The sequence below is a fragment of the Salvia splendens genome, chromosome 4, assembly GCF_004379255.2.
Source record: "Salvia splendens isolate huo1 chromosome 4, SspV2, whole genome shotgun sequence".
NCBI lineage: Eukaryota > Viridiplantae > Streptophyta > Magnoliopsida > Lamiales > Lamiaceae > Salvia > Salvia splendens.
In genome coordinates this window covers 874,308-889,928 of record NC_056035.1, presented here as the reverse complement: position 1 = coordinate 889,928, position 15,621 = coordinate 874,308, and the positions used below count along the sequence as shown (strand labels likewise).

The 15,621-nt window shown below is 39.5% G+C and overlaps 2 protein-coding genes across 2 annotated transcripts; both read left to right on the top strand.

Annotated features, from left to right (window-relative positions):
* The first annotated feature begins 544 nt into the window (after positions 1-544).
* LOC121799640 lies at positions 545-10,366 on the top strand. The gene is made up of 3 exons (XM_042199065.1): positions 545-658; positions 745-1,855; positions 10,223-10,366. Exons 2-3 carry the CDS (start codon positions 941-943, stop codon positions 10,364-10,366), a joined length of 1,059 nt encoding a protein of 352 aa, XP_042054999.1. The 5' UTR covers positions 545-658; positions 745-940.
* Positions 10,367-12,504: 2,138 nt separating this feature from the next.
* On the top strand, positions 12,505-13,886 carry LOC121799733. The gene has a single exon (XM_042199188.1). The coding sequence runs from the start codon at positions 12,655-12,657 to the stop codon at positions 13,873-13,875; it is 1,221 nt and encodes a 406-aa protein (XP_042055122.1). The 5' UTR covers positions 12,505-12,654; the 3' UTR covers positions 13,876-13,886.
* Positions 13,887-15,621: the final 1,735 nt, after the last annotated feature.

Sequence of the window (15,621 nt, the reverse complement as noted above, 5' to 3'; positions counted from 1 at the left end):
TGGATGCAGCAAGGGATGTGGATATTCGGAATTATTACACGAAGAATGTGTAGTGATGGCAAGAAAGATACAACATCCATTGCATCCTCAACACATACTCATCCAAAATCGACCGGAAATTTATTGGAGCACGTTACAATCGTTGTGTAGATGTTGTGCAATAGATATTTGGGGTATGTCCTACAGATGTAAAAGGTCTGGATGTAATTTCCAGATGCACTTGAGATGCGCGCAGGGAGGTGATGTGGTGGATGTAACAGACGACGACGATGATGATGATGAACAAAGGCGCACCATGATACATCATCCAAGTCACCCCAAACATGAATTGAAGTTGTTGAGGAGATGGTGTTCCTTCAAATGCAATGCTTGCGGCACCAAACGCAAGGGGAGTTCATATACGTGCATCAATGAAGCTTGTCAATATTGGATCCATGAGAGATGTGCATCCTTGCCTCTAACCATCGAAAGGGAAGACCACCATCACTCTCTCTCTCTCTCTTTCGTTTCATGTCCCACTTGAATATATCAAGTATAACTACAAATGCGAAGTGTGCATCAAATTTTTGTTCCCCAAATATTGGATATATCATTGTCAACTCTGCAGATATATTGTCCACATCAAGTGCGCCTTCAACAAGCCGTCTCACACCATTAAGTATGTGCTAGCATAATTTTTTTTTATCTACATTAATATCATCACTTATGTTCCTTCAATTATGTAATTATCCTCATGTCCAACAGAAATGATGGAGATGCAAAAGACATTATCTATCTTCCGACTAATTATAAGTTCCTTCATCACCAACATCAACTCACTTTAGTCTCGTCAGTACCTCATGACGATCAAAACAAAGAAGAGGAAGAAGACGACGAGGAGAACTATGGTAAAAGAATAGAGTTAATATGTGATGGGTGCATTACTCCTATATATTACTATATGAGTTGCAGTGAATGCAAATACAATCTTCACATGCCGTGCTTTCACTTGCCACCTCACATCTCCTCTCTTCCAGTCCACGAAGATGATCACAGGCTACTTCTTCAATATTCTAACACACTTACACCTTGGAAATACGGAATTTGCAGTGTCTGCAAGTATGATATGAATGGGCTGTTCTATACTTGTGTTAGTTGCAACTTCAAAGGTTGCAACTTCGAAGAATGTATCAAGTGTGCTTGTATGCCGGATACCATACATCACGCAGCTCACCCGCAACATCTCCTCAAGTTTGTGACTAAATCTCATCTGCACAGTGATGATTACTCAAACTTGGTTGTATCCTCGCTGTGTGCAGCTAGTTGTGATGAGCCTGCATGCTTTTATGATTGCTACAGCTGCAGCAGAAACTCATGTGATTTCATTGTGCACCTTAAATGCGTTTTGGTGCCGGCATCAGTCACCAGCTCTAGATGGGACAAGCACCACCAGCTTCCGTTGACGTACAACGCCACTCTCGACCGTCCCGGTGATTTCTACTGCGACCAATGTGAAACGCAGATGAATCCCAAAAGATGGATGTATCATTGCCACCACTGCGATATATCATTCCATCCGGATTGCTTCAAAACTACTTCCGGCGAGTGGAGAAACATCAAGCTGCGGCAGGAGTACGAGAACGACGAAGCTCACCCACACACTCTCACCTTTCAACTTCTCACCACAAAACGCCGCTGCGACATTTGTGGTGAGGATAGGCATGAACAAGAAGGATTCCACTGTGCGTCGTGCAACTTCTTCGTTTGTCTCAAAAACTGCGGTAAAGAATGTGTTAGGAATTCTTGTATTCATCTAATGAGCGCAGCGGAAATTGCAGACAAGAATAACAGATCTAGATTCATAATCATATTGCAAGTTGAGCACGTAACACACAACGGAACTAAATCTTACTTGTTGTGTTGTTCTTCTTCGATTGAATCCTGCAAGTTGAATCCACTACTATCGAGGTCCACGTGCAATCCAATCCGATGCAGGAACTATCCCGGTACAATTGCTCCGTAGAAGAAAGCTAGGAATTCTCTCTACAGAGCTATTTTCTCTCTAATGTTACGCTATTTCTCATCATCCCACAATGGAGAATAAATAACCATATATATAGACAAAGAGTCATTAGGGTTTCATGATTGTTGGGCTTATGGACTAATTATAATTGTAGCCCAACTATAATTATTTAATCCATATTAATCTAATCTAGCCCATATCCTTTCAATCTCCCACTTGGACTAGCATTAGATATAATACGCAGTTCCAACTTTGTACCCTTGAGCGGATCAAAATACACTTATAGTGTGACCCTTTAGGCCCTCATTATCGACGGCGATCTAATCGAAGTCCGCACAAAACTCCTAGACTGCGTTGGCAGCGTAGCTCGATATATGAAGAACGTTTACGTGAATTCGGTAAACAAGCCCTTACACAAAGTTTATAGTAATATCCTTTCATTCACGAACCACCCGATTGAGCCTAAGATTTGTCATGTGTCATCCAAATAGCTCAATCACTTTATCTCATCTTTATTAAATGACCCATTCGATCATATTCAATTACTTTAATTGAATATATCTTTGCATTGGCCAATGACTTAATGGTCAAGTAATATAGAGAATTTGAGTGTTCTCTCGAAATTCTAATCGAGGAATGAATCTCATTCTTGGCTCAACTACCATTTCCATTTATCTTATGATGTACCCAACACAAGTTCGTGTCTTAATCCTCCGAGGGGAGGCAAAGCGTTGTATAAGGTCAAAGCACATCACTCAACAAACAAAATGTGTAATGACCTCAGATCCAAGGACTATTACATACTTCATGTACTAATAAACTGTAGACACTTCACAAAACAGTTTAATAGTAGGGTATACCAATACTCTCCAAAGTATACCATGTGTCCATCACGAGTATCTAATATCTCATAGTTGTGAGAACAACTACATTCTCGAAGAATGTGATGCAAACCCCATGCTAACCTATAACATATCACCAATATCCCATTCTTGATGATCATTGGTTAGGGCTATTTTAGAATTATACTATATCATTAATGTCTCACACCATTAACGACAGTCATAATTCAAGGGAACAAATATTTAGAATAAAATCAAACATTTAAAACAATTATTCCAATAAGTGCACAAAACCCATAGGAAATAAAATTTTCATATAATGTGATCAAGTAATATTGTCTCAACACAAAATGTTTCTAAGACATATAAAACTGTAACTCCCACTGATTCAAAGCCATCTACCAACATGCATAACACCTAAGCTCTCAAAGTGCTTGTTGTGTTTTGCTATACATAACGGTTTGGTGAAAGGATCAGCCAAGTTATCATCAGTGGGTACTCTTTCTAATTTTATGTCGCCTCTTTCAATTATTTCTCTGATCAGATGATATCTTCTGGGAACATGCTTGTTCCTGTTCGTAGCTCTGGGTTCTTTTGCTTGCGCAACAGCACCAGTGTTGTCACAATACAAAGGTATTGCACTATTGGCACTCAGAATGACACCCAGTTCTTTAACGAACTCTAACAAAGCAACAGCTTCTTTGGCAGCTTCAGATGCAGCAATATACTCGGCTTCGGTGGTGGAATCGGCAGTTGTACCTTGTTTGGAACTATTCCAACTCACTGCTCCACCATTGAGGACAAAAACATATCCAGACTGAGACTTATAGTCGTCATGGTCTGTTTGGAAACTAGCATCAGTGTACCTAGTAACTGATAACTCTGGTTGTCCACCATAGACTAAGAAATATTCTTTAGTCCTTCTAAGGTACTTAAAAATAGTCTTAACGGTTTTCCAATGTTCCTCACCGGGATTTTGCTGAAATCTGCCTGTCATGCTAAGCGCATAGGCCACATCTGGCCTAGTAGAAATCATGGCATACATAATAGATCCTATAGCCGAAGCATACGGGATCCTTTTCATGTTGTCTCTTTCTTTGTCATTAGAAGGACAATCCTTCTTTGACAATACAATGCCATGTCCCATAGGAAGAAAACCTTTCTTAGAATTCTCCATTGAGAAGCGCCTTAGCAACTTGTCTATGTAAGTGGATTGTGATAATCCCAACATCCTATTCGGTCTATCTCGATAGATCTTGATTCCAAGGATGTAGGAAGCATCACCCAGATCCTTCATCATAAAGGAACTAGATAACCATTCTTTCACGGATTGCATCATGGAACGATCGCTTCCCATAATCAAGATGTCATCAACATATATGATAAGGAAGACAACGTTACAATTCTCGCGTTTACTATAAACACATGGGTCCTCTTTGCTTCTGACAAAACCAAACGATTTGATTGTTCTGTCAAAACAAATATTCCAACTCCTCGAAGCTTGCTTAAGTCCATAGATGGACTTCTTTAGCTTGCACACTGCATTCGGCCTTTCTTTCGATACAAAACCTTCTGGCTGTGTCATATAGACATCGCCTTCTAATTCTCCATTGAGAAATGCGGTTTTGACATCCATTTGCCAAATGTCGAAATTGTAGTATGCAGCAATTGCAAGTAATATCCTAATGGACTTGATCTTAGCAACTGGCGAAAAGGTTTCATCATAGTCAATGCCTTCGCGCTGACTATAACCCTTTGCCACTAACCTAGCCTTGTAGGTTTGTACTTTGCCATCTGCATCTCTCTTCTTTTTGAAGATCCATTTGCAACCTATGGGGTAAACCCCATCTGGCAAGTCAACTAGTTCCCAGACTAAGTTGAAGTACATCGAGTCCATTTCAGATATCAAGGCTTCAAGCCACTTCTCTCGATCGGTGTCCGACACCGCCTCGGTATAGGTCTTAGGCTCATCATCATCTAAATCAACTTCATCATCTTGGTTCTCAACCATTAGATTCAGTCTCTCAGGTGCACGACGAATCCTTCTAGGCCTATTGAGTTGGTTTTCTTCTGGCTCGGGCTGTTCATTCTGATTGTGAGTAGGCCCAGGAATATCACTATGATCTTCTTGAGGTAGAGGTGATGCAACTATTGTATCATCTTGTATTTGATGCATCTCATTGTCTTGAGGAGGTTCTCCGAGAGTCCCTCTAAGGTCTCCTCTAATAGTATTTTCCCCTCCCAATAGATCATCAAAAACTCCCACTGAGTTATTGTTCAAACCATTTGACAATACATCATCCTCATTGTTAACTTGTGGTTCTTGAATTTCTTCAAGATCTACTGTATTTTGACCTTGTTCCTTGCAGACATAACTGTCTTCAAGGAACGTCACATTCCTTGATGTTATCACCTTGTGATTTTCAGGACAGTAGAAATCGTATCCCCTAGTTTGTTTAGGATATCCCACAAAGTAACACTTCTCACTTTTAGATTCCAACTTATCAGTCATTTGTTTCTTAACAAAAGCTGGACAACCCCAGGTCCGCATATAGTTAAGACAGGGCTTTTTGCCATACCATAACTCATATGGTGTTTTCTCAACTGATTTAGATGGAACTCTATTCAGAATGTAAATAGCAGTCAATAAAGCATGACCCCAGAGAAATAAAGGAAGACTAGCTAAACTCATCATGGATCGAACCATATCTAATAATGTTCGGTTTCTCCTTTCAGATACTCCATTCATTTGTGGTGTACCAGGAGGTGTCCAGTCCGACTGAATTCCATGCGATTTCAAGTAATCAAGAAATTCTCGGCTCAAGTATTCCCCTCCTCGATCTGATCGAAGAGTTTTTATACTTTTCCCAAGTTGTTTCTCAACTTCACACTTAAACTCTATAAATTTCTCAAAGGCCTCAGATTTGTGTTTCATAAGATACACATATCCATACCTTGTCAAATCATCAGTGAAAGTAATGAAGTACGAATAACCACCTTTTGCTTGAGTTGGAAACGGTCCGCACACATCTGTGTGGATCAACTCTAGCACATCATTAGCACGCACCCCTTTCCCAGAAAGTGGTTTACTTGTCATTTTTCCTTTGAGACAGAATTCACAAGCACCATATGATTCAAAATCAAATGAATTTAGATAGTCTAACTTTCTCAATCTCGCTATCCTTTTCTCATTGATATGACCAAGTCTACAATGCCAAAGATAAGTAGCATTATCCGTATTACATAGCTTAAGTCTTTTATTTTGCACATTGAGAATATCCCGTTTGCATTCAAGCATATATAATCCATTCTCTAAAGAGGCATTTCCATAAAACAATCCATTATTAGAAAACGAGCACCTGCTGTTTGCAAAATGGAAGGAAAAACCTTCGATGTCCAACATCGGAATGGAAATAATATTCTTTGAAATAACTGGAACGAAATAACAATTATGTAAATCTAGTCTATGTCCTGAGGGAAGATCTAATCTATAAGTTCCCACGCGTTCGACAGCAACTTTTGCTCCATATCCAACACGTAGGTCTACTTCCCCAGGCCTCACTTTCCTGCTGTCAATTAAACCTTGCACATTATTACAAATGTGTGAACCACAAGCGGTATCCAATACCCAGGATTGTGAGTTATTCATAGACATATTTATCTCAATGACAAACATAGCTGAGCTCCCACTCATTGCACCTTGTGCCTTAAGTTTTGGGCAGTCTCTCTGCCACTCCGTGAAATTTGACCTAGTCAATTTGTTTGTTTCCATCATACACTCATAAGATAAGTTTGACATATTATCTGAACAGAAAATAAAACGAAAAGCAAATTAGAAAAGCATACAAAGATCACAATCGCATCACTAATCAAACAAGGGTTTATTGTATTGATTAGCTTCCACTAATTTTAACATATATTATGTCCCCCAAACATAAAATACGAATTTATATCTAATATAAATTTTAGTGGTCCAAGATCCAAGTCTATATTATTGCAGCCTCTGCGAGGGCTGATGACTACAATAATATCACCAGGTAGGCCTCCAAGCCAATTGTAACAACAATTTTACAATTCTTGGTTTATTAATCTAATTAATATACGTCCATAAATTATTCTGGTTGCGAGGGCTACTCAAAATAATTTAAGCAAGTCAACCCCATCACACGATGCCAACCATGCATCTATGAATGAGCCTAAACCTTGTAGATTTAGAGTAAACGCGAGGGCGTAAAACTCGTGGTCGAAAAGGCTAGGAACATCAAACAATTGTGATGGACGACGCGTTTGTTTCAAAACAAGACTTATATTTTGTAGGGAATAATTTTGTGATACTAATTTTGTGAATATAATATCCAATATTAAATTTCAAACAATTACTGGGCGCCGCCTACCCAGACATAGTATAACACGAACTACAAATACTGGGCGCCGCCTACCCAGACATAGCATAACACGGACTACACATACTGGGCGCCGCCTACCCAGACATAATATAACACGGTCTCTAACTACTATAGTTAAATAAATAAGCATAAATCAAATAGCATGTTTATCACATAGGATATCAAATAATGCTCAACAAATAAAATCAAATTTTATTCACTAATTAAATGTGGATTTAATTATATTAATTCTAAATTAATATAATTATGCATATTTAATACTAATTCCAAATTAATATTGTGTTGTGGAGTATATATTATCATTTCTAGATGATAACTATGTCCCAATTTGTTAATCAAATTAACGAAATTAATTCAATCTATATTAATTCTAAATTAATAAATTTGTAAATCAAGTAATAACTCCAAATCATCATCAAGCACATATATTATTTATTATTCCAAAATAATAATATTAACAAATTCTTGCTCATTAATCCATTAATCCAATTAATAAATTTATCATCTAATCTATGTGAATTCCAAACTAATATAAACAGATATTTAATATTAATTCTAAAACAATATTAAAGCACATTTACTATTATTATTCAAAATAATGATAGTAAATAATTTGTTGGCTTGATTAATATTATTAATTCTAAATTAATAATGTGATTTACAATGACTAAAAGCACGATTCGAATCCGACCCGGATCTTCAAAAGCCTGCTAGGGTTCTGGGGGAAAATCTCATGCCGTTGCCGTTCCGTCTATCGTCACTATTAATTAGATTTAGGGATTTCTCACAATGAAATCACTCCCTTCTTAAATACGGCAGCGGCGCATCATCCCCAACTTTCTGTTGCCATCTTCACAAGCACAAACTATAACTTTTAATCATTCCAAGTAATGATTACAATATGTAATCATACCAAACAATTAATTTACTAAAACGGCAGATTGATGCTTTAATCTTCCAAAGATTACAATTTATATCCGCTCAATTCAAAATTGTGCATTGCGTTGAATTGATGTTAATTCGCATGGCCCGTGGTCCGTACATTTAAAAGGGATTTTGAAAGGATTTTGAAATCTAATTTCAGAATTTTGATTTCCAAAGTCATCCACAAATTAATTAGAAAGCAAAATTAATTATGAATCAAGCCCCTGGCTCTGATACCACTGTTAGGAATTCTTGTATTCATCTAATGAGCGCAGCGGAAATTGCTGACAAGAATAACAGATCTAGATTCATAATCATATTGCAAGTTGAGCACGTAACACACAACGGAACTAAATCTTACTTGTTGTGTTGTTCTTCTTCGATTGAATCCTGCAAGTTGAATCCACTACTATCGAGGTCCACGTGCAATCCAATCCGATGCAGGAACTATCCCGGTACAATTGCTCCGTAGAAGAAAGCTAGGAATTCTCTCTACAGAGCTATTTTCTCTCTAATGTTATGCTATTTCTCATCATCCACAATGGAGAATAAATAACCATATATATAGACAAAGAGTCATTAGGGTTTCATGATTGTTGGGCTTATGGACTAATTATAATTGTAGCCCAACTATAATTATTTAATCCTTATTAATCTAATCTAGCCCATATCCTTTCAGAATGATCAGAAACGGAGACATGAAGGCTGTCCGACTGAGAGAAATATAAGCTTCGGATCGATCGTTCACTACTCTTTTCTTGTATCAGAAACCTGTTAAAGATGTTGGTCACCACTTTCTTCCTGTATCCTTATGTTTTGTTGTGTGTGCCTTTTAAATCAATCAAACAAGTTTATCATTTGAAATGATCAATATTCATGGCTTAATCTGAGCACATGAAAAATCTTTATCTTTGAGTATAGTTTCAAATATTAGAATATAATTTCACAAGGGAAAATCTGAGTTGTCGGAATCATGTGTGAATGTAATAACATTTCACTAAAAACTGAGATATCACTGAAAAATCACTTATATTTGTTCTAAACTTTTTCCAAAAGTTGTTCTACACATTATATTTGGTGTATAGTTTTATGTATAATACTCTTTTTGTCCACGAAATAATATTTCAATTTGTCATTTTGAAATGTCGATAATTTAAAGTACTACATGTAATTTGAGCTTATTAATAAGTGAATTATAGTAAATCGCTCCATATTCATAACTGAATAATTTAGTGAATTATGGTTGAGGTAAAATTAAATACTAGACAATGAAAATAATGATAAGGCACTAAAGAGTAAAATAGAAGAAAGAATAAATTATTGATAGAGATTAATTGCGTGAAGTTTTGTTATAAAAAAAGTCACTCAACTATAATATGACAAAAAATACGACTCAATTTTTAGTGGTAAAAAAAAGTACTTGAACACACAAAAAATCATCTAATTATTACATAATTAACACAATAATTTTGTGATTTTATAATATGGTGTATTTTTTTAAATAATAGTTTGATAATATATCCCTTTTAAAAATAAATAAAATAAAACAAACAGTTAAATTCAAAAGCTTCGATTTTTATGGATTCGCCGATTTTGATTCTTGTTACCTCTCTTCTCTATGCATTCACGAATCACCGATCTCCGCCTTAATAGACATTTGGGCCCACCACCGCAAAAGGGGAGATCTGTCGGATGGGTGGGTCGGTTGCCACGTAAGTAATGTAATTAAAAAAAATTATCCACACATGAGTCTCTCTCTGACACAAGTCTCTCTCTCTTCAAACAGACCTTTCGGTCTCTCCTCCCCTTTCACCACTCAGCCAATGAGATTGTGCCAAATGGCACAATTTCATTGGCTGATATTATTATTTTTAATAATTAATATATTTTTAATATATTATATTAAAAAATTATAAAAATTATACCAAAATTCATTATTTCTTCCTCTATAAATAGAGACCACATTTGCTATAGTTTTGTACACAAAAAAATATCATCTTTTCTCCTCCTATAATCCTTATTGTTTAATAGAATTTCATATTTTTTAGTTTCCCTTGTTGCTAGCTATGGAGGATGATGAGAATAATATATTCTTCGATTCCCAAAACTTCAACCCTTCCCAAAATGTTAACCCTTCTCAAGATTATTTCCCTAGCTTTGATAATTTTCCGAATTCTGAGCAATTTCAATGATTGTAATTTATGTTTTTTATTTGTTTGTTTTTATAATTTTTAGTTTGTCATTTATTACGTTTTTTCATAAATTTACAATAATGAGTAATTTTTATGGATTTTTTTCAATGTTTGGCTACTTCTTGTTTGATCTCTGTCAATTCGTTTCTTTTTTTTTTTGCTTCTTTTCTTTGTTCGTTTGCTTTTTCTTTTTCTCTCTTTTGTCTCAACTTACTTCATTAGGGGTAGGATTGTTAATGCACACAAAAGCTGGTATATTGGAGTATATACATCAACAGAAAATAAATTGACTACTATTAACTCAAAATTAATTATAATAAGCGTGTTGACCAAAAATAGACTGATTAATGTTGGGGGTCGAAGATCTTATATTTGATAGGTTCGAGTCCACTTTAACGCAGTCTTTAAATTTAATCCTACGATTACAAAAAAGGTGAAAAAGGATGATAGCAAATTGTATATAAGCCTCATATTATTTTTGCTTGCACATTTTCTCTCATGTCTGATATAAGATGATTATGTTATTAGATGTAAGAAAGAACTCCTCTAATATTACATATATAGTCTGAAACTATGTATTCGAGAATCAATTTGATCCATTCACAGTTTGTGCTCTTAAAAAAAAGAGAAATCCTCCAATCACAATAAATGGGAATACATATTTAGTCAGATGCATCAAGAAAAGAATTATTCCACACAGTGAAATTAGACACATCATTATGAAAAGGACAGACAGTGCCAAAGAAAAAGGAAATTCTGTGAATAAACATTCACTAAAACAAACAAAATGAACTGAATTATATAAGCAACATTGAAGATGAGTACCAAATGAAATATGTATAAATTAAAAAGATTCATCACTCATATTCATCTCAACTTCTTTTTCCTTTCTCTTTCTCTTTTATCTCAACTTATTTTATTAGTGGTAGGATTGTCATTTTACACAAAAACAGGTAGATCGGAGAATGTGTTTCTCTTTTATTTGTCTTTAGTTTTTAGATTATGTAAAACTTGAATACAAAATAATTGGGTTGAATAACTATAACTAACTCTACATTGCATTATAATATGGTACATAGAGTGATTAATGCATAGAACCAAATATCTTCATGACAAATTTTGATTAATGTCACTCGCAACTAGTCATATTTTTTCTCTTTTTCTTCTGAGATGTGATGGCATTTAGTTTGTGCTCTTTAAAAAAAGAGAGAAATACTCAAATCACAATTCATAATAGTTGAGAATCAACACTTTAGTCACCTTCATCAAGAAAAGAAGCATTCCACAATTTGAAATTAGACCAATCATTATATTATGTAAAAAGACAAGGAGAATGACAAAGAAAAAGGAGATTCTTTGATTGACATATATACATTGCTAGAGGTTGGAAGTTTTGTATGATTCTAAAGATGGATGGTGCCAAATGGTAGCTTTAAAATGTCTGAAAAATGGGATAGTTTGTGAGTTATTTTGAGAACAACACAACACATAATGAGTGAGAAAGGAAAAGAAAAGGAGATGTGTGAGGAAGAAGAGGAGGAGAGGGAGACTACGGTTGATCATTGGAGCCACTGGCATCCTCGTAGAAGAGATGCATGTTATAGTTGTGGACGCTAATGATGACAACCAAAGCCGCGCCATCACACATCATCCAAGCCACCCCAACCATGAGTTGAAGCGGTGGAGGAGAAGGTGTTCGTTCCTTCAAGTGCGATGCAAGGGGAGTTCATATACGTGCACCGATGAAACTCCGGGTAGGCTTAGGAACATCAAAATGTGGCAGGAATGTGTGGACGCCGGAGCTCACCAGCACACTCTTACCTATCAACTTCTCACCACAAAACGCAACTGCGACAGTTGGGGTCACAATAGGCATGAAGACTATCTTCTTCATTTGTTTCCACCCCTGCGGTCGAGAAATGATCGAAAGGGGCGACATGAAGGCAGGCCGTCTATTGAGAGATATATGATTTCTGTTACACATGTTGTTGAATATCTCAAGAATATCCCCAAATCTCTCTTAGTTAGTTAACATATCTTTCCATATATTCGTAGTATCTTTATTTCTTATTCCCTAAGTCATTATAGTCTTATAAATAGGAGATATTGTATTCTTCTATGCCAATCAAGAAATATGAAATTATCTTTTTAGCTTTTATCGTCTTTTATCTTTTTGCAATCCTAAATCTTGGTTTGATCGACCGGCAAAGCTCCGGCGACTGCCTTTTATCGTGATAAGGGAACTTCACCCTTATCAACTGGTGCTTTCATTGTCGAACTCACTTTTCATGTCGAATCGTGCGACGGAATCGATCGTTGTGACGTCCGCCGGAGTAATCCGCGATCTGGAGCAGTTTTCGCCGGTGTGTGGAGCGCTGGATTACACGTCGCTTGCGTTTGAGCACGTGTTGGCGTCGTTGGCGCGCTTGGAAGCTCGTTTCGATGCGTTGGAGAGGCGGCAAGCCATCGCTCAACCGCCGCCTAGACCCGATCCGAAGCCGCCATATCTTGATTGGTTGAGAAAGCGACTGGATTCGGGGCGGAATCGCCCAGTTTGGTCGACGGCAACGACGGCTACTTCACTGCCTCAATTAGGGGTGAGCGAGGGTACTTCGACGCGTGGCCACCAGATTGTTTCTCAGCATGGCTCGTCTTCGTGGGACAGACACGTGCCACTGGGGTTTGCCGAGGGCCCAGCGCAGATTGGACCGCATCTCACTAATCTGCCGGGTCAGCAAATTTGGGAAAGACAGGGGCTGACCGGCGATACTCAACGCAGCAGACCGAGGTCGGCGTGGGATAACCCCAGCCACATATCGGACTATCGTGCCGATCGACACACGCCGGGTGGAGACTCTGAGTGGGACAGCCCATGGGGCAGACGGGACGGCGGGGGTTATTTCGACCAGCACCGTTATGTTCAACCTCGTTCGGAGAAGCCACGTTATGAGGAGATGAAGCGCAGGGTCGCAGCAACGCACTCTTCTCTCCGGCCCGAACCTGATTCACCCTCGCAGCCGCTGCCTCACCCTTACTCCGACAACGAAGACGACTCCGAATCTGAAACGGAGTCTGAGTCCGACGCTCCGGCAGTCAGGCCACTCGCCGCGAAGCCAGTCGAAGAGACTCCGAAATCAAACAGGAAGACCAAATCCAAGCCCGCCGCGGATCCCGTCACTCCGGGAAAATCCACCGCCGCTTCGAAACGCCCCGCTGAGGACACGGCCAGTAAGGATGCAAAGAAGCCGAAGAAGAGCCCTGCCGCCGAGCCGGAGACGGCGGAGAAAAAGTCGAATATGTTCCAGAGGCTGTGGAGCGAGGAGGACGAGATCGTGATTTTGGAAGGGATGATAGAGTGTCAGAACGAGTTCAAGGTCGATCCGTTGGCGAATCTGGTTGATGAAGGGAGACGTTCAGCCGTTCGTTGTGCGTTTGATCCCGGTGGAGACGTCTCTCAACAATTTTTGGGGCTTTTAACTCTAGTCGTTGCTTCGTGGTTTCCACCTTGAGGACAAGGTGGATTTCAACCGTGGGGGAGTTGATACGTGAATATCTCAAGAATATCCCCAAATCTCTCTTAGTTAGTTAACATATCTTTCCATATATTCGTAGTATCTTTATTTCTTATTCCCTAAGTCATTATAGTCTTATAAATAGGAGATATTGTATTCTTCTATGCCAATCAAGAAATATGAAATTATCTTTTTAGCTTTTATCGTCTTTTATCTTTTTGCAATCCTAAATCTTGGTTTGATCGACCGGCAAAGCTCCGGCGACTGCCTTTTATCGTGATAAAGGAACTTCACCCTTATCATTTACCCTTATCTTCTTGTAGCTTGGTGATCTTTGAAATGATTAATTATAACGTATGGTTTAATTAATCTGAGTATGAAAAATCCTTATCTTTGTTCAGAGTGTCTAATATGAGTAAAAATTTGATGGTTCAGTCACGATGAAATGTGGGGTCTAGTTAATAACAATTGCAGAAAGAGCGAAAAAAAGATTATAAGAGCATCCACAATAGCGCCTAGCGCAACGCTTAGCCGAGCGCCGGCGCTAGGCGGTGCGCTAGGCGATCTATTGCAACTCCCTAGCGGTTTCCGGATTAAAAAACCGCTAGGAGGTGCGCTGGGCGATCCGCTCGGCGCTATTGCAGCGTCCGGATCGCCTAGCGCACCGCCTAGCGCGATTTTTTTTTTCCGAAACACTATGTATACGCGCCTTGCACGTCATTTTCATTCGCACCACTTGTTTTAACGAGTACTCTCTCTATCTAAATTTCTGTACAAGATCAACAACGGTAAATGGATCTCAACAACGAGCCTATTTCAGGGAGTAGCGGGTCTCAAGCTCAAACTCCCCCGGTCCCCGTGGGAAGTGGATGGAGTCAGATGCCACCATACTACAGCATGTACCAGTGGCAGCAGATGATGTCCGGGATGCCAACCGGGGGGAGTCCGCCGGGGGGTTTCAGGCGATGCCGGGGTGGGCACCCAATGCCCAGATGATGCCGGGGTGGGCACCCGGGATGCAGATGATGCCTAGGGGGGTACAGGCGACGCAGGGGACGCCGGGGGGGGGGGGTACCGGCGACGGGGGGATCCCTGGCGACACAGGGGACGCCGGGGGACGTCTATCGCCCCAGTTTCGATTTTTACTGGTTCGTCGCACACATCGACCCCAACGGAGGCGCAGCCGTTGCCCCAATTTGACACTTTCTCCTTCGATGAATTGGGGTTAGATCTTCTCGGTGTTCCGGATGCTCACGTTCAAACGGGGGGCGCAGGGCGGGGTCGTGGCGCCCCAAAGAAGAAAAACAAGGGGAAGAGGGTCGGCGAGTCCTCGCAGCCGGGTGAGGACGACAGCTCGGTACGGAGGAGGTGGACGGACGCGGTGAACGTCGCGCTGGCCAAGGCGTGGGTGAGTGTTTGCGACGATCCTCTCGTTTCGAACAACCAGAGGATCGTCAACTTGTGGGGCAAGATAGCAGCAGCCTACCAGAGGTTTTGCCCGGAGGGGAGGCGATGCACCGGGGAGGATTGCCGGAAGGGGTGGGACCGAATCAGGGCTGCGGTCTCCCGATTTTCGGGCTTGTACACCAACGCCCTCCGCATGATGAGCAGTGGCCAAACGGAGGAAGACTGTAGGAGGATAGCGGAGAAAGTCTTCCCCCTGAAGGGGCTGTATAAGGACTTCACCTACTGGAACTGCTATCTTGTGCTGAACGACTCCGAGGATTTCCGAGTAGGTGTCGA

Bases quoted from the DNA above. Each gene is read 5' to 3' on its own strand.
- LOC121799640 (XM_042199065.1), top strand. From the start codon at position 941: ATGAGTTGCAGTGAATGCAAATACAATCTTCACATGCCGTGCTTTCAC. The intron at 1,856-10,222 runs GTTGAGCACGTA...CATATTTTTTAG, and splicing joins GATTCATAATCATATTGCAA to TTTCCCTTGTTGCTAGCTAT.
- LOC121799733 (XM_042199188.1), top strand. From the start codon at position 12,655: ATGTCGAATCGTGCGACGGAATCGATCGTTGTGACGTCCGCCGGAGTA.